At 34.2% G+C, this 22,272-nt stretch overlaps 3 protein-coding genes across 3 annotated transcripts; 1 reads left to right on the forward strand and 2 right to left on the reverse strand.

Moving 5' to 3' along the window:
- Positions 1–310: 310 nt before the first annotated feature.
- LOC105317410 (hypothetical protein) lies at positions 311–3,958 on the forward strand. Its single transcript, XM_034468821.2, has 3 exons — positions 311–674; positions 1,040–1,186; positions 3,600–3,958. Exons 1-3 carry the CDS (start codon positions 515–517, stop codon positions 3,818–3,820), a joined length of 528 nt encoding a protein of 175 aa, XP_034324712.2. The 5' UTR covers positions 311–514; the 3' UTR covers positions 3,821–3,958.
- Positions 3,959–5,508: 1,550 nt separating this feature from the next.
- Positions 5,509–17,361, reverse strand: LOC105317408 (SUMO-activating enzyme subunit 1). Its single transcript, XM_034468820.2, has 9 exons — positions 17,193–17,361; positions 12,130–12,241; positions 10,065–10,124; positions 9,704–9,960; positions 9,480–9,573; positions 8,500–8,605; positions 8,146–8,290; positions 7,937–8,006; positions 5,509–5,760 (listed from the first exon to the last, which is right to left on the reverse strand). The coding sequence occupies exons 1-9, from the start codon at positions 17,276–17,278 to the stop codon at positions 5,668–5,670; spliced, it is 1,023 nt and encodes a 340-aa protein (XP_034324711.2). The 5' UTR covers positions 17,279–17,361; the 3' UTR covers positions 5,509–5,667.
- Positions 17,362–18,949: 1,588 nt separating this feature from the next.
- On the reverse strand, positions 18,950–22,029 carry LOC105320196 (multiple coagulation factor deficiency protein 2 homolog). The gene is made up of 5 exons (XM_034468819.2): positions 21,899–22,029; positions 20,971–21,118; positions 20,792–20,872; positions 19,974–20,146; positions 18,950–19,846 (listed from the first exon to the last, which is right to left on the reverse strand). Exons 2-5 carry the CDS (start codon positions 21,111–21,113, stop codon positions 19,530–19,532), a joined length of 714 nt encoding a protein of 237 aa, XP_034324710.2. The 5' UTR covers positions 21,114–21,118; positions 21,899–22,029; the 3' UTR covers positions 18,950–19,529.
- Between the last annotated feature and the right edge of the window lie 243 nt (positions 22,030–22,272).

A 22,272-nucleotide genomic window follows, 5' to 3' on the forward strand; every position in this document is an offset into this window, starting at 1 on the left:
GAAATAAATTTATTATTATAAATTACAACAACAAAAATAAAACAAATCTGTAGAAATTTGTGTGGTTAAAATGTGACTATGCAAACAAAACATGAAGGAGGGCCGCGCCCTTCAAACATCTCCGTTGTTGATTTCATTACACAGACAGATAGAGAAAGATACACTAATGTCGGTTATATGTTTGTACACCTGTGTCTAAGGAGAATTTCATTTTATACATGTATTACCAAATCACTTGAACGTAGGAACTGAAGTAACATTTTTTTTCTAATTGTATTAATTTAAAAAAAAAACACAGCAAGGAAATATCGCGGCAGTAAGAGAGAGGCCAGCGGAAGCTTGTCTATCGTTTGGAGGTTGTGGGCGTTCTACTGTTAAGCGGCCGGTTTTCTGATTCATCACTCAAAACTTGTGCTGTGTGTACACACTCGTCTCTCAGTCGCTTTTCACGGCCATTTTAATCCATTTTTCCTGAGGGAGACGCTAGCTTGGAAAATACTCATCAGCAGCAGCCATGTTGGTTATGTCCGTTTTATTGAAAGTGGCCCTTGGTCTGTTGATCGGGGCGGCGGTGTGTCAGCTCCTGGGCTTTGCCTGCCCCTACTGGGTGTCTTGGTCCGGTTTCCATTATGGACTCTGGCAGTCCTGTACGACAAGATGCTATGATACCTATGGTAAGTAGCCTGAACCATCTCTCCTCTTCTTTCTTCATCTGTTTATTTTTGTTCAAATCTTCATTATCATTTTCTGGATAGACCGTAGTTTTCCGTAACATAATTGCTAGAAAGGGTGGGGTCTGTTTAGGATCCACCAATATTAGCTATGTTACAGAGAGAGAGAGAGAGAGAGAGAGAGAGAGAGAGAGAGAGAGAGAGAGAGAGAGAGAGAGGTTCAGGAATAAGATTTACACATAAATGTGATAAATCTGATATGAAGATTAATAATACATTGTGTTTATTAACATTACCATTCAACGATTGACTAAACACGTTATGGTTATGATTAATGGTTGTTTTGATTGTGTTTTTACTTCCACTAGGTGGGGGAGCTATGGGCGCGGTCCGCGCGTTTGAGACCATTGCCTTCATCCTGTTGGTCATTATCCTGATCCTGCTCCTAGTCCACATCTGTGCCAGCCCTAACCTCCAGCTCGTCCTAGTCTCCGCTATATGCGCCTTTGTAGCAGGTAACAGGCTGCAATTTGTGTTTTAATACAATTAAATCGTATTTAATTGAATTAGGAAAAATTAGAAAATTTCCGTGCCTTTTTCTTAACATTCTGATTCACCATTTTGATTTACATGCATTTATTTTCAGTGCGTTTTTTATATAAACTACTTGATGTGTTATAAAGGTTTTTTTTTTACTGGAAGCTCTCTTTTCGTTGAGTTTTTCTTCTGCTTTTTGTTGGGATCTCCATTTTTGTTGAGTTTTGTTATAGTTGCTTGTTTGGAGGACGTCTTAACGACATAGGTCGAAGTCAAAAATGTGTGTTGTTAGAAAATCAAAATGCATTTCAAAAGATGCCGCTATATCCTTTTGATCAGCAGCCCTGTGATGTTGTTTGTTATGTTGTAATTCCCGCAAAATATCTGCAAGGTGCTTGTCAGTACATAGGGGTTTATAAGGCCGACACGTGTGTGACGAGCTAAGATGCTGTAAGTTCTGTTGCTGCGTAAGCGAGTGAGACATTCAAGAGAAATTTTTGAGGGGGCAGGGTATAAAACGCTACCACGCATATCTTGATCCTGTTCATATTTCATATCTGATCGCAGACACGCACCAGGAATTAGCGGTGCATTATATGTACAGCTGTAGTCAGAATGCAAGCATTGTTACATATAGACTTATTCAGTGCCACCTGCAATGATTCAGTGTATTACACACACTCCGTATTATTTATATCAATATACGTGAACAGATACTTTTTTTTATCTTTCCGGAGATTCGAAGAACTTGACGAATGTGGTTTTTGTCACCCAAATCCATTGTATCTTTATGAAGTAAATTGCAAGAGGGAGGGGGGTGTCAGCTTCAAAATACCTTGACACCATTCCAAAACTCTCTCTGCAGTTTTGGTTTTCACTGGTTTACACACGCAAACCCTTGCACGCGAGATATATTTTTCTTCTCGATTTATTCGTAAACAAGACAACCAAACTATGCAAGTATACAGACAACAGGCGCTCAGTGTATACATAGACTTTTATAGACGGCTTTGTGAAGGAAAGCGGATATTGCAGATTCGACTAAACAGTATTTAAGATAAATTACAACTGTTGATATTTATTCTATGACTGAACCTTATATCGATTGTTTATTTAGGTCTGTTTAATGCAGTTCGCCAGCCACAAAGTCAATTTTGTTAGCGACAAAATATTATCAGTATGCGAAATCGGTTCTCCACAACTGTCTAGCAAACTATAACCATTTGTCAATTCACTGTTATTGATATACCACTTAATTAAGCACCTTGATATAGTTACACGTTACACAGCTCTGGGCATCAGTATACTTTGTTATACTTTCATGTTAAATACTGAAATCTGATTGGTTAAGACGCAGTTGATAATATTTACTATTACCTTCAGCGTTAGCAACGCACTTGGCAACGGGTAACATTAAAAAATGTTACATGCGCGAAAATTATGCGCGTACGGTTCGCTGTAGAATTCACGTTATTCCTATATAAAAGCAGTAAAATTTTCTTAAAATTTTTAAAAAAGACATTCAGTATAACAAAATAAATAGTGCCTGTTTGGGAGGATAACAGTTGAAATTGACACCCCTCGAAAACCATTGTCAACCTCCGCTTCGCGTCGGTTGACAATGGTTTTCTCGGGGTGTCAATTTCAACTGTTACCCTCCCAAACAGGCACTATTTATATAATGTTAACACAGTCTGACTAAAGCCAGCCCCTACTAATTCATTTCGTTAACGAAGTGAATTAGTAGGGGCTGGCTTTAGTCAGACTGTGTTAACAGAAGTTGTCGTCTTAATTAACGCAGTAGTTGAATTATTGACCCAGTTGTGCAATCTACGTGTAGTCATGCTGTTTTATAATATTATTCGGACTGACTTGTTTCTGGCAAAAACTGATCACTTAAAAGTGGTCATTGGTGTCCAACCTACAACCATCTATTTAGAAAAAGTTGAATCTTGCACATTAATGTTGTAGCTTTGTCTCAAAATAGGGTACCCTTTTTTAAAATGGGTGTCAGAAACTATCAGTCGGCACAATATATTTGTCGATGTCTGGTAGGTTTTTTTGGGGTTTTTTTGTTTTGGTTTTTTGGTTGTTTTTTTTTTTTTGGGGGGGGGGGGGGGGGGGTGTTCATACTGCGACAATTTATCAAATTTTGAGTTGTTCTAAGGTAATTTTCGCTTCATGTTTACCAAGAAATGGGAGTGTGTTAACACGTAATATTTTCTGTAGCTATAATTAATCATTGACATGTCTGTCTAAATAGAAGCTGATTATACAACGTAGAAAAAGAAAGCGTTGCGTTGTACATTCTTTTCCGACACTGATAATTCAGCTTGGTTGTGTGCAGTATTAAACATCTTATTAGATCGTGTGGGTTTTTTTTATTTACAGCGGGCCTGATCATCCTAGGAATTCTGATATTTGTGATAGACCAAAACCGCAGTAACCTGTCCTGGGCCTTCGTCCTCTGTATCATTGCCGCCATCCTCGCGGTAATCGGCGGAATCCTGCTGATCGTCGACCGACGCTCCCACGTGATCATCATTGGCGGATCCAGCGGGGGTGCGGTCAGAACCACCCGTACCACCACCACCGTAACAGTGGTCAGATAAATCCGCTCTTAGGTAGATCCGCTCCACAGAGGGCTTCAGACCATTAGACTGACTAGTGTACTAACATTAAACATCAAACTGCCGATTTATGCGTGCCACTTGGTATCCTAAAAATGTAAAACCGACAGAGTTGTCGCCCCTGCAATTCCCACGTGCCCCCAAAATACTAGTATACCCACGTACCCCCCAGAATATACTAGTAGTCTGCAGAAGATTTTTAATCGAGTTCATAGATTTGAAATATGAAGTTCACATGTAAAAATGTGTTCCCTATATTATATGATGACACATTGTTAGATTTATTATCTCAAGTTTTGCCTACCTTATGTGCATGTATACCAGTATATCAATTGCTGACATCAAATTTTAATTGAGAATAGAATCTTTTAAGAAGTGCACTTAAAGACTGAAAAAAAAATTATGCATAGTAAGGAAATCTTTCCAGAAATTTACATTTGAATGCGCGGTTTTTATGTTGTTTATTCTCGGGTTTTACAAGAACTGTGGGATTTACTATACTGCATGCTCAAAACTTCATTACATCTAATTTAACGTCCCTAAGTATATCCTCGCTTTGCGGTGCCTATATTAACCAAAGAAGCCTTAAGATAATTATATCATTGTATTTTTTATGTTTTTGTAATGTATTTTAGAGTTTTTATTTTACAATATTACAGAATTAGACTTATCATACATATATCGCACTGTTTGTTGTTATTGGGTATATACATGTAGTACGAGGACGCAATCGCTTTCTGAGGTGAATTACATTAGATGGTAATACACAGGGTTTATAAATCTCAGTTATCCTGCTATGTCAGGGAGTCGGTGTTCAGATGCGTTGCAGAGTAGACAGATATTTGTCGATATGTACATGTACAACGAATAACAAATATAGACTTCAGACAAACAGCAGGGATCTGCACAAGCTTTTTCTTCGATTATCCCAGATGTAAATAAAAAGCGACGGTTGATCAAAGTACACGGTGCCCTGCCTCTCCCCCGATCAGATTTGTTCGTCCACGCCCATGACCCACTTAGAGAGCTGTTTACTCGGTTGTTACTGTACTGTTGCAAAGAAAAGTAAAACGTGTGCGCTGCCATTATACACTCATCGGTCACTGACTCACTGGTCGGGAACCGATCCAGAAATCGACTCCCATCAATCTCCACGATCATAAACTCTATTGGTTTTCATCCATTGTTATGCGCCTCCCGAACACTGACAATGATGATTCAGTATTTCATGAAAAGAATGAGGAAAGTAATTTTATTATACACGTTCGTTCATAAATCAATTCATATCATTGGACCGACAGACCTGTGGTGTTTATAAGACTTTAGTTTATGACTTTTAATTGTTTTATGGAGAGGTGCACACGTTTTGCATGGTGAGTTTACGGCTCCCAGAGAGAAATATCGGCGATCTGTTCCTTATTGCCTGTTCCCTTCCCATTGGTTGCATCATATAGAATGTTATTTGCTGCAGAATACAGTGGCTTGCAGAACACAAGCCTTTTCTTTAGATCCCTGATCTGCCCTAATTCTCTGAAGATATACGCTGTGCATTCTCTGCTGATTTTCCGACAGCCGTCTCTCTCATAGCCTAAAGAGACAGCTTTTCCAGTTACTCCTTCGCATTTACAATCCTCAAATAAACGTTCGACCACATGTCCTTATCGCTGAGATTCGTGATAACATTGTTTTATTTAGATCTTGCAATTCTTTTAACGAATGTTTACATACACAGAAATGATAATAAAACACTCGGATACTTTCTAGTTGATTTCTTTTTACAAATGACAAATAGATGCTTCAGTAATGACAGGTTAACAAATATAAACAGGTCAGGGAGATGAGATGTTATCCACGAGGCCACTACCCTCCACGCCGTTGTAGAAAAAGAAATTGTTGTGAGGCTGGTCCTTCAGAGAAACTGCCTGTAACCAAAGTAAATGATAGTATTTGATGTGTTAAAACAATGTGTAAACCAGTGTAACAGATGTCCCTGTCTAAATAATGAGTATCCCAATTTATGTTAACAATGTTATAAGTATCCTTTTGTATGTCAACAGTGTAATAAGTATTCCAGTAAAAATGTAACCAGTGTAATAAGTATCACAATCGTATGTTAACCAGTATAATAATTTTTCCAATCATATGTTAACAATGTAATAGGTATCCAAAGTGTATGTAAACAGTGTAATAAGTATCCGAATCATATGTTAACCAGTGTAATAAGTATCCCAATCATATGTTAACCACTGTAATAAGTATCCCAACCATATGTTAACCAGTGTAATAAATATCCCAATCGTATGTAACAATGTAATATGTATCCAAATTATATATTAACAGTGTAATAGGAATCCAAAGTGTATGTAAACAGTGTAATAAGTATCCAAATCATATGTTAACAGTGTAATAAGTATCCAATTCATATGTTAACAGTGTAATAAGTATCCTAATCATAAGTTAACTAGTGTAATAAGTATCTCAATCATATGTTAACCAGTGTAATAAGTATCCGAATCTTATGTTAACCAGTGTAATAAGTATCCCAACCATATGTTAAACAGTGTAATAAGTATCCCAATTGTATGTAAAAGGTGTAATAAGTATCCAAATCATAGGATAGCAATGTAATAGATATCCAAAGTGTATGTAAACAGGGTAATAAGTATCCAATTCAAATGTTACCTATGTAACTAGTATAATAAGTATCCCATCCATATTTTAACCAGTGTTATAAGTATCCCAATCATTTGTTAACCACTGAAATAAGTATCCCAATCAAAATGTAACCAGTGTAATTAGTATCCCAACCCTATGTTAACCAGTATAATAAGTATTCCAATCAAATGTTAACAGTGTAAAAAGTTTCACAACGATTGTTATTGCCATTATGAAGATGTACCAATCTTATGTAAATTAGTGTAACAGGTGTCCAATTTTATGTAAATTAGTGTAACAGGTGTCCAATTTTATGTAAATTAGTGTAACAGGTGTCCAATCTTATGTAAACAAGTATTACAGATACAATTGTTCCAAGTGTTAAAACTTGCAATAAGAAAAACAAGTTTAAGGTAATGGCAATAACTATTTATATGGTCCTCAGATGCAAATTAGTGTCATAATGTATTACACTGAATTTCAACTTTTTTATAAACACTGAAATTTTGTTCTAAGAATCAAGAGGAATAACTTCTCTTCGTAAAAAACTTTCACAGCTACATTTCGATCCTGTGTTAATGTATTACAAAGTTTAAGGAGGCATCTTTCCAAAGATTTTTTTCTTCATCAGTAAAAGAGTCAAACATTATTTTATGTTTTATTACACAAAGAAAACATTAACTAAATTGTTTAATTGACAGAGACTAATAAGATATAAATTGTCTTTTTAGAAGGTGTAAAATATGTTATTTCCTTGGTAGCTATTAGATGAGTTTTGATTGGGTTACAAACCTGGGGATAGTCTATTTTAAAAGAAGTGGCAATGAATTTGAATCTGGACAATCATTTTTTTATATTATAAACCATACAGTATTTGATACATAACACCAAAACTTTTTTCAAGAACCTAACAAAGTTTTATTCAAATTTTGAATTAGTATTAAAGAGGGAAGTTTAAATATTATTTAGAGAGCATGTTCTTGAAAGCATTTAATTGTATAGATTTAAGTGGTCACAATTGTTAAATATTCGATTTTATAAATACATTTAATATCATATGACAATAATGAATGTCTTTAAGTTGGCAGAAAATTTCAATATGTTGATGAAGCGAACACCTTTAATTTTTGTGGTATTCCTACAAAACATATATGCACATAATAATGCAAAGCCAAAAATTACTTTGCAAATCAAAAATCCCAAGATATCCTCATAACACTGGCAATCACCAACCTGAGCCCATAGGGAGGGAGTGACCCCTCTGCGACCCCTCCCATAACTATCCATAACCAGGCACTAAGCGCCACACCAAGGTCATGGGAGAAACATAAACCACTTCTTGCTCTGTCATATGCAGATCAAATCATGGATAAGGTTTACTTTTTGTTTGATTTTTCTGTTTCTCCCATGAAGTAATAGCACTGAAACATAAGCGGTAATTACCTTGATGATTTCTTGGCCTATGACTCCTCCAACGATTGCACACACTGGACTTAGTTCAGCAAAGCAGAAACTATCAAAAGAAAAAAAAAACAGATCTTAATTGTTTTCTTTTTTCGTTGTGCATTAAGTGATTCAAAAACATACACAATCTTTCTTAGTTTTGATGCTGTGATATCATTGACCATTCCTCCCCCAATCACCTGTCTTACCTGGCAAAATCATCTGAGACCACACTAGGACTGAGTTTTAGTTTCTCCAAGGTTTTGGTTTTCTGCTCTATTAACAGCTTTATGTCTGCTTCCTTCTGTTTGGAGTCTGGGTATCTGTTATTGTTGCTGATGAAGTCCAGTAAAACTATAAGACATCAAATATAAAAATTACTGTAACTTGCTGAAATTCCTAATTCTAATTTACAATGCAGTTTCATGTTTAATAAACATGATGCAGTTCAAGTCTTATAGAGTTTGTGATCATATAATTCATGATTTCATATGATTAAAAAGGTAGTGTCAATGTACACTGGTAATTTTACTGATATCAAAGTTCTGTAAGAATGTTAGTACCTTGCATGATGAAGTAAGCATTGGGTGTCCTCTTGAGCTTCCTGAGGGCTGCCTGGGAGGACCAGTCAATCTCCAAGGCACTGTGGAGTCGACTGAAGGTCACACTCTACAACAATAAGCCACTCAATTTATGTCACAGTCAATTTTAGACAATGTAAATTCCTATTTAAATGCGAGAAATTAATAACTATGTAAAATGACCAGAAGCATATTTCCCTGGTTTTAATATCTCGTTTTTATTTTTCTTACAGATGAAAACTAAATAAAACTATGACAAAAATTTGACTTTGCGATTTTATATTCTCACACTTTAATGCAAAATGGTTTAATCGTGGAAATAAGTACTCATATAAAATAATGAATCTTCAGTACTGAATGAGAGTAGTACTCTTCCTAAACACATAACCGTTACATGCACTATAACATATATTGACCCTTTCCCTAACATATATTGACCGTTTTTCTGGCATATATTGACCCTTTACCTGAAATATATTCACCCTTTTTCTAACATATATTGACCCTTTCCCTAACATATATTGACCCTTTTCCTGGCATGAATTGGCCCTTTCCTGGCATATTTTGACCATTTTCCAGGCATGGATTGGCCCTTTTCCTAACATGTATTGACCCTTTTCCTAACATGTACTGACCCTTTCTCTAACATGTATTGACCCTTTTCCTTACATATATTGACATTTTTCCTAACATATATTGACCTTTTTCCTGGCATATATTGACCCTTTTCCTGACATATATTGGCCCTTTTCCAGGCATGGATTGGCCCTTTACCTAACATATATTGGCCCTTTTTCTAACATATAATGACCCTTTTCCTAACATATATTGGCCCTTTTCCGTACATATATAGTCCCTTTTCCTAACATATATTGGCCCTTTTCCTGGCATATATTGGCCTTTTTTCTAAAATGTATTGATCCTTTTTCTATCATATTTTTGTAACAAAGACAAGTAATTACCCTCTTGACTGTGACCATCTCTATTTCCTCTTTCTTAGCTTTCTTTGTGTCTGGCTCTCCACCTTCTTCCTTCTGTTTTGGTTTAGGAACTTCCCTGTAGCCATCAAGTGACAAAAATATTACATTCTCAGCAAATAAACACTGGTTCATTTTCATTTACCGGGTAACTCATATAGTATGTCAAAAAAATCCAATTTGCTCAACAAAATAACAATGTGGATTACTCTGCAAATTCATGCTCTCCTAGATCAGCAAACATGTAGCCATAGAAACCGTACACATCGCCCCCAAAGAATTTGACCTTGTGATCAGAGCAGACTTTGTTGATCCTGAGGAGAGTGGACTGTTTACAGCAAGTGGCACACACCACGTCATACTTGGTGAAGAATTCATCCGACTTCTCGTCAGCACTCTGGGTATCTGACATCACCTCCACCATAGGGTTCAAACGCTGAGCATGCTCAAGAGATGCCTCAGCTCTCTGTGGATCAAAGGGGAGAAAATACGTAAAATCGTTCATGATTCAAAGAGGAGTTGCTGATTTTTTTTTTACATCAAAGTTAAAAAGATTCATAGAGGTCTTACGTTTTTACCAACATCATTTCTGGATATCAGAAATTGTGAACACCCATCTTCTTCCGTTGACTATAATTGAAAAAACACAGCATTATCATGTGTATTATCAGATGTCTGTTATGTAACAGAAAGATCAGCAAATAGAAAGGTTGATAAAATGAAGGGTAGATAGGCAGAAAGGACCTCATTCTGATACATACTAATAATATGATATCTGTGATGAAAAACTTTTACAAGAAATCAAAATTTACCTCAGTTTCTATGTTCTACATTACCATATACATGTAATTTCACCATATAGTTTACAATAATTTTATTGATATTTTCCAAAGAAAGATACAACTCCTAGTTGTTTGCAATGTTTCATTTTATTGACAAGGGAAACCAGGAGTAAGATATGCACTTATAGCCCAGACATACTGTGTCATCTTGTCAAATAATGTAGCATGCAAAATCAATAGGACAGCTTGGACAAATATTGCCTGGTGCAAACGTCAATAACCACTGCATCAAACCAACAGAAAATATCACCAAAAACAAACCTTCAAATGGGATGAAATTTCTGTAAATTCTTAGTTATCTTACTCTATCCGTCGTACATAATTTTTTAACTTAAGCACAACCCTTAAGGTTTACTCAGAATGAAAAAAAATTCCACTGATGATAATGAAAAACCATCTATTGTGTGTTAAAGACCTTTCATGTAGTGTTATTTTTCACTTTCAAAAAAGTAGGTCAATAACCTACTTTTGAGTTAATGGGCCATTAAAATTTTCTTGAAAATTTAAGAAAAATCCCTAAAAATTTAACTCTGTCATTGAGATTTCCTTAATTGTGAAAATAATACAAATTGCTATACTTTTTTAAAATTGAAATACAGTTTATGAATTGCAGTGAAACTAAATAGATACTAAGCATTAATTTTTCATTCACAATTTTTTATAGATATTTCAGTCCGAATTTCCTCTATCAGTTTTCAAATCCCTACCCATTTTTCATTCAATTTAACAAAAAACTGAATGATGATAATACTAAAACATTAATAGTATAAAACTATATATATATATATATATATATATATTGACCTTATTCTGCTGGCATAAAATTTATATGGGGTCAATAGTCAAAATTTTGAGATATGGTGTCTTTTATCGTTTTTGTATGCCATACAATCATCTAAATGAAAAATTGAGATAAAACCAACAAAAAATATGTAAAATTATGTTGACTAACAAATAAAATCTTAACTTTGAATATTACAGTACTTACAAAAAATTTTCAGAAAAAAAAAACAAAATCTGAAAAATTTAGTCTGAATTTCATCTGTTTTGCTAAAAGACCAACTTTGTTTGAGCCTTATTCCATAATAATATATTGAAAATATCAAATATTATGTCAATAATAATTCATTTCATAAATACTTTTTGCATTTAGCACATATTTTACTCATGACACTGAACTTTATAACAATCTGAATTTGAGAACTCAAACCCCGAGTAAACAATGTCCTTAATCCACCTTCAATTTTTTAAGCAATACTCAGACAGTTAATTGTTAAAAAATGTATTGTTCTTATGTAAGAGTTAACCCAATTGTTAAATTGACATTTCATTTCTACATATTCATGCAGAAGTATAGTAAAGATTGTCTTCCTTCCTGGAATTTAATAAAGGAACAAATATATACTAGTGTAGGTTTGTTAGGAGGGCAGATATTAAAATTTTACATATATTTCTATAAAACCTTGAAAACCACTTGAAAATCAATCTTTATCCATCAAGTATAAGTGCGATCTTTATTTTATTTTTTCCTGTCAGTTTGTCTCTACATTTTAAATTAGCATTATACCTACACTGAATTAGTGAATGGTTTGCTTCACTGCAAGTCAAAATAAACAAAACAACATAAAAGTTAAGTTTTTCAGAAAACTACAACTTTACTTTGAGAAAATATACAGACACTTCTGACAGGTCCAATTCAGTCCATAAAAAATCAATAAAGCCAAGTTCTGTGTAATGATAATATGTTTTCTTTGGTATGGGTGGATCAGTAGCCGTCCAATAGATGTACCTACCTCTGTACAGTCTAACAGTGTAATAGACTTGATGCCAGCCAGGACGATGTTCTTGGATATCTCAGCTCCAAGTCCTCTCAGCCCGATCAGCAGGACCCTCGCTGCACGAAGCCTACAATGAACAGGAACCTAGTCATCAAACTTCTGGTCAAATTGTATGAAGAGGAAAATAATAATATGTTACTTTCTTACAATACTAAAATCTTGTTACTGGAGTTCAAAATATCAATGTCTTCATCAAAATTAATCTTTTTTTTTTAAAAGATCATCCAATTGTCTGAAAACATTCAAATAGATGTGATGGGTAATGTTCATTCTGATTTTGTTACCGATAATGTAGACTGGAATATGTAGTATAAGATTAACACAATCAAAATAGTAGCCTTTAATAATATAATTCTATGGCTTAAAAAATAAACTGAGGTAGCAAGAAATACATTTACCAAAATGCCTGCTTTACAGAAATGGCTTTTAAGCAAATTAAATATCCATCAAAAGTACTGTAATCTAGTACAGTGTGTTATGGTAAATTTTAACCAAATAAAGATATATACATGTATATTAACATTTGTCATTGTCTTTGTCTCTGATAACACTACAAATCTATTTTATAACTACAAACTAAATGACATATTGTTGGGGCGCAAGCAGGGTTTGCATAATTTAAAAATAAATGGAAATCAAATATTTATGTCAATATTTTAAAATAAAATCATACAATTGCTAAAAATTATGTATATATTGTACATGCAGTTATTGTAAACAAACAATGACATTGGCGTCGGAACCGGGGGGGCTAGGGGGGGCTTAGCCCCCCCCCCCCCCCCACTTTTTTTGCAAAGTTATACCTAACCATTAGAAACATAGCATGATAGAGGGTTCAGCCCCCCCCCCCCCCCCCCCCACTTTTTCTCGCAGGATTAGTCTAGCCCCCCCCCCCACTTTCAATTTGCTTCCGACGCCAGTGAATGATGTTCCTGTACATTCATTGGGCCTTTGCCAATTATTGTAATTGTGTTTGTGCCAATAATATATTTGTATTTGTATAAATATAAGTAATAAGTCATTCATTGAATATTATGAGGTGATAATCTTGGTCGAGCTTAGTCAAATCTATCATAAATATTGGATTTGACCATGTCCCAACAAAAATTATCACCTCATAATACTCAAAAAATGATTTCTTATTCCATTGCAGTTGAGATTACATGTACATGTACATGTATCTTTCAAAAAATAATGATTCAATGCTAAAATACATGTAAATTAAATTCTATAAAAAAAAAACAATTGGTATTGAAGGGGGTATCTTTTTTTATTAATTCATTGATTAAAACTCCCAGTTAATAAAGCATTGAATGAAGAATGATAACTCTTGGCTGACTTATCAAAGTTAAATAGTATATCAAACTAAGAAACAAACTAGACCCAGACATAGATCAGAAATATGTACAAACATTAAAAAATTAAACTTGAAATTAAATCTTAAATCTAGATTAATTATTATGATTAATGAAGTAACTTTTTGAAGTAACATTAACCATTAGGATTAATGAAGTAGCTTTAAAGCTGAAATGAATTTTTCATTATATATACATGTATTAGTACATTAACAGAAACATTTCATAACTTATATAGAGGCATTCCAGTACATTTTATATTATAACTTGAACTGTCCTAATGGGACTAATACCCCCGCAAGGCTAATTTCAAATGGGACAAATAATTGAATTGAATAATAAAGGTTTGGAACACATACAAATAAAAAAAATTCTAGAATTGTAAAAAAAAAAAAAAGTTAACAAAGAAAAATTTAAATCAAAATTGTCACAATTTCACTGTAAATACATATGTATAACAGTAATAATTTTACAAATTTATGTATCTGATGATTTAAGAAATGAAGATAATAATTTTTCTATTGATCGACGTATCAAAGAAAAAATTGACCGGAAAACTTCATTAATGCGCGTAGCGCATTGATGAAAAAGTTTTCCGGTCAATTTTTTCTTTGATACGTCGATCAATAGAAAAATTATTATCTTCATTTCTTATCATTTAATATAACATTTTCAAATCAAAAAATGTGAAGTGTCATTGATCAAAAATGTAAATAATGTAAATAATGTAAATAAAGCGGCGCGTATGAATACAAAACAACAACAGCAACAATATTCAAAATGGATGCGCCTTCAGCTGATGCAGAGCTATTGTACTGAATTTAATGGATTAAACACAAATAGTGAGTTAAAATCTGAACCGACTGAATTGAAAACGAAAGGAAAATACATGCGATAGCTTGTGATATTATTCACTGTGCAGAAAAATTCGTAATAAAACTAGTTTTCATGTGAGATTGGTGGAAAATGCAACTGGACATAACCATCCAAGGCCAGGAGAGGCGATCGTGGACGAAAATAGTTGATATGTCGACAAAGAATAGTATGTATAAGCGACTTTTGTAAACGTTGTGGTAACTAGATAGCCAGTGATGTACTTAAATGGTATACTAGTATCTGCCGCTTGGAATGCGCCGAAGGAGTTGATGCATTTTACTCATAACGATGCTTATTCTGAATTTCTGATGACCGATCATGTAGGGTACTGTGTAAATTTAAAAATCATCGTTACCAAATTTGAACAGCAGTGTTACCGTGAAAGTGTATGGGTCTATATGTTCGTTATAATTATTCTGGAAAAGGAACAGCCAGCCTCGCAGTAATGTTGATTGATCTCAAGCAGACGAAATCGTGAGAAGACGCTTAATTTTCTGTTTCGTGAATAAGATATTGTGTTTTGTTTATTTTTGAAGGTTAGACTTTCAAGTTTGTATGTTTATAAAGTTGTATTTTGTTTGCTGACAATAAAACAGACACAACATTACACTTTGTTGACAGTGTTTATTTTGGAAATTCCCGTTCTATAAATAGTGTTTGATCAGAACAGTTGAGAAAAGTAGATCCGGCAAAAAATTTTATTGATGCAGGTATCAAAGAATTTTTTCGACCAATCAGAAGCGCCGATATCTCATCAAACGAATAAATATTAAATGATATTTATTTGGAGTTTATTCAATTTAAATAATTTGATGTATTCATACATTTTATTGATCAAATGTTTTGTAACTGTGTTAACTAAAATGACAAATAATATCAGTCTCTGTTTTGTAGTGTATTTTGGTGGCATTAGTCTAACCCAACCATTATGTTGAGATTTTGATTTTTTTTTAAAGATATTATAACTGTAAACAAAGGGTTTGTGATTATTTAATAATATTTTAGCATAAATTTGGCAGTGTTATTAGCTAATTACAAGTTACCAACAAATTCACTGTTACATCAACACTAGCCTTAAAGTAATTAACATCGTTTTGTACAGCATGTGGTTGCATCAACCGTATTTATAACCCTCAAGATAAGACAGACTCGATTAATTAATAACAAGAGGCGTAAGCTGCGTTTGTGAAGACGTCTTTAGAATTAAATAATTATCATTTTATTGCCCTTGGGGTTAATTTACACGATTATGAACTCTGTGTACAAGGCGACTTTAAACTAATTCTAACAAAGTTACCGATCAAAAAGTCCCCCACTTCATCCTCTAGGTTAGTCCTTGGGTTGTACTTAAATGACGGTTTGTAGAATTTATGCCTGATAGGAAAAGAGCTTTTACTTCTATTAATATTACAGAAAATTATGTGCACACTTTTTTTTCACACGACCAGTCGGGCTAGTACACAGACATTTAACCCGACCGGACCTATCGTTTACTAGACAAAGTCGGTCGGACGTGCCTTAGTGTCAAACCCTGATATTATTTATAGTATTCATTCTCAAAATATTATTTCATCACCCTGGGTTTTTAGATATTTACATCTACAAATCAAAATTCCAAATAATTCAAATAGTCAAATTCTAACTTTATAGCGATGTAAAAAGCTTATTTGAGAGCAAACTTGGGTATCGTGGGCCACTGATCTAATTCGTACCTAACTTAAATGTGAAAACTTTGGAGCACTGGTTAATCAATTTAAGAGTACTAGTAATATAATTCGCGTCAACCTTAATCCAAATCGAATTTTGGGCGATCTTGAAAATAATCCAGCAAAATTCTATGCAAAATCAAGTTAGCACATTTTGGAGACCTATGAAAATGATCCCAAGTTTACATTAATTGAAATCTTATCGGAGATGTTAAGACTAATCAGGTGAACCCATTTTGGGGCGCTCGTGAACATAACCACACTTGGGGACTTACTAACGCTAGTTCAATTAAGCCAACGTTAGTGTGTTATCAGACAATCTAATTTTGGGGCACTCGTTAAATTATCTATGACTTAAATGTAATGACAATTTTTACTTTGGGGCAGTCATGAAAGATATTTGGGGCTCCCCTGAAAGATATTTGGGGCGCTCGTGAACCGTAATTGGGGCGCTTAAAAATTTGGGGAGCTCATGCATGGAGCGCTTTGGATTTGGGGAGACACAACAGTAACCACCATTTGGAAGTCTGCAGCCGCCAAGTGTAAACGCAGGATGTGTAGGACGAGGTAACCGGCTAGTCCAGCGGTACCATACCCATGTATTGTAGTGTTGTTGTAATAGTAGACAATAAAATCACTACAATACAGTAAATAATTGTGCAAATGACAAACAACTCCACACATGGGTAAAATATTTATTTCTGTATTATTATTACCTATATGTTGGATTTTTTTATAACCTTAACTCTGTTTTCTCTAAAAATTGTTCTAAAAATTATTCAATACTGGCAAATATTCGTTAACGGTAAAACGACTGTTGGTGGGGTAGGGTTACCCTAAACGCAATATTTTTTTTAGCCAATTTTAGGCCTTGCTACGCAACTTTTCCTCCGCAGAGTGTTGATAACAATATGTAAAATTGGTATTAGTTCTTTGTACTTACTTTATACTGTTGACATATACGTGTATATACCAATACACGCCCCTGTATGGTTTCTTAAACCGTGTTACATACACAGGTGATTGGAGTTGTAGAGGAAATTCGGCAGACCTTTTTGTCTTATTAGAGTGACGGCCTTACCTCCTCTGAGCGTCCAGTCCCCACAAACGAATTTGTCTATCATACAAAGCTGCTTCATCTTCTGTTATGTTTATTTCTTCTCCCATTGTCTAAGTTATCCGATATTTTGTTAAACCGTAAATCCGGCAACAGTTTGAGTTTTGCGGGGAAATTGATTCCGGATCATATATATACATAACAGCTCGTACAATAGATTATTCGTATGAAGAATCAAGTTTCGATAGAGGACTCTATATACATGATATATGAAAATAGTTATTCAATTCATTTTCAAAAACAAAAAATCTAGAAAATCATGCATCTAGAACTAACTTCAATTACAAAATTTTTCAATATCTAAATCTTTGTTTTTAGGGTTTTTTTTGTTTTGTTTTTTTTTTTGGTTTTTTTTTTTTGGGGGGGGGGGGGTCTTGCGGACACTATCGCTTTTAGCACAAAGTTATTTCACTTTACGGGAAACACAATGTTTACTTTTGTGTTTCCCGTAAAGTGAAATAACTTCGTTAACAAATTAACCTATTTTTAGATCATTTCACCGATATGTCACAGCATCAAAACGTTCTCACACAAAACGCTTTCCGGGAAACATATATAGTAATTTCATCACTCAAACCAAATACTTTGCCAGTATAACAGTAACCTTCTCTATGCAATTTTTTTGTTAATAGCTTGCACTTTCGGTATTTCAGGGTTTTTTTCGTGCAGATTGGACCATCATTAATCTTATATTTTTTAAAGAAATTTTAGTAATTATTTTTTTCAAAAACATTTCCGAATCCTTGACTTGTTAATTTCGTATCTACAGTTTATAATTTTTTTTTCAAACATGGAAAGAAATACTATTAATCGCAAACCACAATCAAAATGATATGATACTCTGCCTGCCACTTTGTTCGCCTGCCTTAAAGAGACCTAGACACGATTTGAGATGAAACTTTCTTTTTTTTTTATGTATAAAATGGTTTACTGGTGCATTTTAAATGATTGACCAAAATTTGAGTGTTAGAAGTTAAGTTCAAGCGAGATACAAAGAAAGAAGTCATTGTTGTGTAAACAAAGCTCGAGTCTCATATTTGTTTACAAATAATGTAAAGGAAAGACAGTTCAATTTCTTTGACTAAAGAACTTGTGGAAACAAGATAAACTAATTCAATGTGCTCTTAAACTAGAACCATTTTAACAAGAGCTTGGACTTTGGGTAGTTGTGTCAAACAGCAACGTGACGTAGGCCTGCATGTCTATTTCATTGCTGGCCACTCAGCCACTGCTCTTTGAAATCAACAAGATTTGTCTGGCTTTTGAGGCAAGACTACGAAATCGGTGCATATTTCGCTTGAAACCGCGTCATTTTTAACTTGTTTTGACGCAAGAAATAGACAGCTACATCCAACCGAAAGTCCAAGGTATTGTCATAATGGTTCTATTTTATCAACATCAAAAAGCAACATTAGATTGAAACTTATACCAATATAGCACATCTGTAAACAATAACAGGACTCGGGCTTTGTTTACAAAACAAAGAATTTTAACCTTTGTAGCTCGCATGTATCTCAATATTTGACTTTAAAATTTTGGCAAAAAAGAACATTCATATTGGCCATTGTAGACGTTAAAATGGATAAAAAAAAAATTGAAAAAATTAGGCTCAAATCGTGTCTTAGTCCTTTTTAAATAATCTCATGCTTTATACTTGACCTAATTAAAGGCGGAGCCGTTCTTTAATTGAAAACCAACAAAAAAGTAATATGACAAGAACTTTTATTTTCTATCATAATAAATACTATGGTATATATTGAGAATTTAGATATGTACACATGAATATCATTTTTAACCCAAAAAAACAAGTTTAGAATTACAAGTTTGTCAAGATTCTTCACAATTTGACACATCATTTATAAAGACAATCGCTAAAACTTCATCTCTGTCGTGTACCTGCTTTGCGACCATCCGTCCATCTCTCTCTCTCTCTCTTTCTCTCTCTCTTTCTCTATCTCTCACACACACTCAAACACACACGCACACGCACACAAAACCTTAAAACACACGCAAATGTAAAAACATCTAATCATCTTACGAAGTTTTCTATACGAACAATCATTATATTTGCGTTTACCCTGTACAAATATTCACAACTTAACTTTTTTCCATCAAAATGTGAGTTTCATATTTACCAGGTATCCAAAAAGATTTTATGTTTAACTAAAAACATCGGTATTTTTTTTAAATTTTGCTATATAACTGATAAATGCCGTTTTAAGAAATCAAAATAAGGATCTGGACTTGTTGATTATGTTTTTTCATGATCATCTAGATGATATACATGTTATCAGACAATCATTAGGAGGTTTTGGCGGCGCCAGTGGGTGGGTGTTGCTGGAATTGCTGCGCGTTCATCTGTTGATGTTGTTGTTGATGTTGTTGTTGATTTGGTTGCTGTTGTTGTCCTAATTTAGCTTGCTGTTGCTGGAATTGCTGGAACTGTTGGAACTGTTGATACTGCGCCGCCTGCATCTGCATCATCTGCTGCTGTTGCATTGCATTCACCTGTTGCTGATACTGCGCAAAGTCACGTTTCCGGGCGTTCATGTATTCTGGGTAAGAAATGTAGCCATCTTTGTTGATATCATCTGTCACAAGAACTCTGTCAATGATGTCTGCAAAATACAAAAATAGTTATGACAAAAAAATCATGGGAATGTATACATTAGGATGCACAGTAGTCAAGTTTTGGGGCGTAAAAAATGTTATTGAAATTAAAGTGAGTTGCAATAGTGGCTTCACCCGTGAAGTATTTGAGCGCCCCCTTCTGTCTCTCCTCCTCCAGAGCGGCGATCTGTTCTGGTGTTTTTCCCGCTCTCTCTTGGGGCTGGAGTTTGAACATCTGTCCCATGTGGTTGAGAGCCGCCATGATTTCCAGTCCATCCAGTTTAGTGTCGTTGTTTGTGTCGTGTAACCTGGAAAAGGTGTTTATTATCGTACAGAACTGATCGTATTAATATCATAACGTGTGTTCGAATAGTTTTGCTGGGAATTTAGAGACCACGATTTGTTACAACGTAATAGGGTAGATTAATAACATTGCCTACAAAACAACGATTAACGATTGTTATACACGTTCGTGTAACCCACAGGCACACGTAGTTTCGGGTTGTGGTCTGTATCCCACACACCCCCATCCCCATTTTTTCTAGAAGAATCATTTTTTCTGTTCCTACATACTGATTTTTTAACACTGTGTCCTCTTTTCAACTTTTAATGAATATTATTCTCGTGCATGGTCATAATCATTTGAAGAAATAATTCTGACGCCCAGTTCCCATTTCTCGATAGGAAATCGAAAATGACAACACGATGGGATGCGGGCTTTATGTTTTGAATTCTATCATCGATAAATATACAAAAAATTAGGTTAACTACCAAGATAGTTAATGAGTTAGAACTGGGCATTGCTTCTTACGTGACCAATGTTAATCATGGACCTTTTTTATATATACAATGTAGATAACCTCTTCCCCAATACTATAGTAATGCCTTAGGAATTCATGTCGTATTTCATCTTCTGCTCAACCCTGCATGATTGTGAGATGTAAGGGGTGTACCTAAAGTAGTGGAACTCCATCTCCTCTGGTGTCATTTGTTTGTTTGTGTCTATCTGGTCCTTCAGATGTTCCTTCAAGTGGCTGTAAAACAGTAACATTACATTGTTTGATTCTATGAATACCGGTATGTTTATAAAATCAATGTACCAAATACTGCATGGTAAGTTAAGTAAACCTACGCTTCGTCCTGTGTGATCTTAGGGTCGTGAATATTGAACTGGTCAGCTGGAATGTTTTGACCCGGGTGGTCACCTTGTCCGTGGTTACCGTGACCATAGCAACACCAGACGACCAATGCCAGAAGTAGAAACAGGCGACGCATGTTAGCTACAAAGGAGGAAATAAATCAGTCCAAATTGCTGATTAATTTGTCAAATTATCATAATTAATTATCTTCTATTTATAAAATGCATGTATATTCTAAGAACTTTGAAGTGTGTGCTAAGTATATTACTATGCATACATCACATATGTTCTTTAACATTTGAGATTTTGTTACATAATTGAATATAATAATTGAATGCAATAATTGAATATGATAATTGAAATCCATATTGTATACTTTAGGCGCATTTTGTGAAAGGTTTTACAAGCGATAGATTACAAGTGATTTTCATTTCAGTATGCTGTAGATTGAATTGAAATTCTCTATATTTTTGGGGGTATAAGAAATCAAATTACCATGTTGATTATGTAATATTCACATATGGAAGTGCTCAAATTAATCAATCGACGGTTAATGACAAAAGTTACAAGTGTACATAAAGACATAAAGTACGTAATTTTTCAAAACTTAAAAAATGAAAAATGTTTAGTAAAGTACCACATGCACTTATTGAAGTACATGATTAAAGACATTATTCTTTATTACTATAATTATGAATTTTATCAATTACCATGACAATATGTTAAACTTAAACTTATAAACCCAACATATGTACCGGTTACAACCCAATGTTTTTTATTTTTGTCGTGGATTTATATTTATGATAATTATGCAAGAAGAATGTCTCCTTGTGTTTTCTTGGCAAAATAAAGTTAAGAAATCGGAAAGGAATGATTGAAAAGTAAATTATATTTCATTAAGATATTATATGCATTGCTTACCTTATGTTAAGTTTGTAAATAAATGGCCGTCCCTTCCTGTACTACACGTGTCTCTCCGGGGGGCGTTAAGACGGCACACTGATCGCCTTTGACCCCTGTAAATTTCATGATGATGTATTGCCTCGGGATTTTGCCTCGGGCGATCCTTTGACAGACATTATGCGCATTTTGAAGGAAACGATTGTAAATGGTTTTATTTCAAATTTTTTCATGTAAAACCCCAAAACTTAAAGAGTTCTTTTAATTACTTGTTACTTTTACTTTTTAAATTGCTATTAAAGATATAAATAAAGATCATTTTGCACTAATGATTAAATTCAGTTTTATAAAATAACTAGTGAAATAAGAGATCATGTAATGTTTCCTTCTTTTTT

This window comes from Magallana gigas, chromosome 6, assembly GCF_963853765.1.
Source record: "Magallana gigas chromosome 6, xbMagGiga1.1, whole genome shotgun sequence".
Classification (NCBI taxonomy): domain Eukaryota; kingdom Metazoa; phylum Mollusca; class Bivalvia; order Ostreida; family Ostreidae; genus Magallana; species Magallana gigas.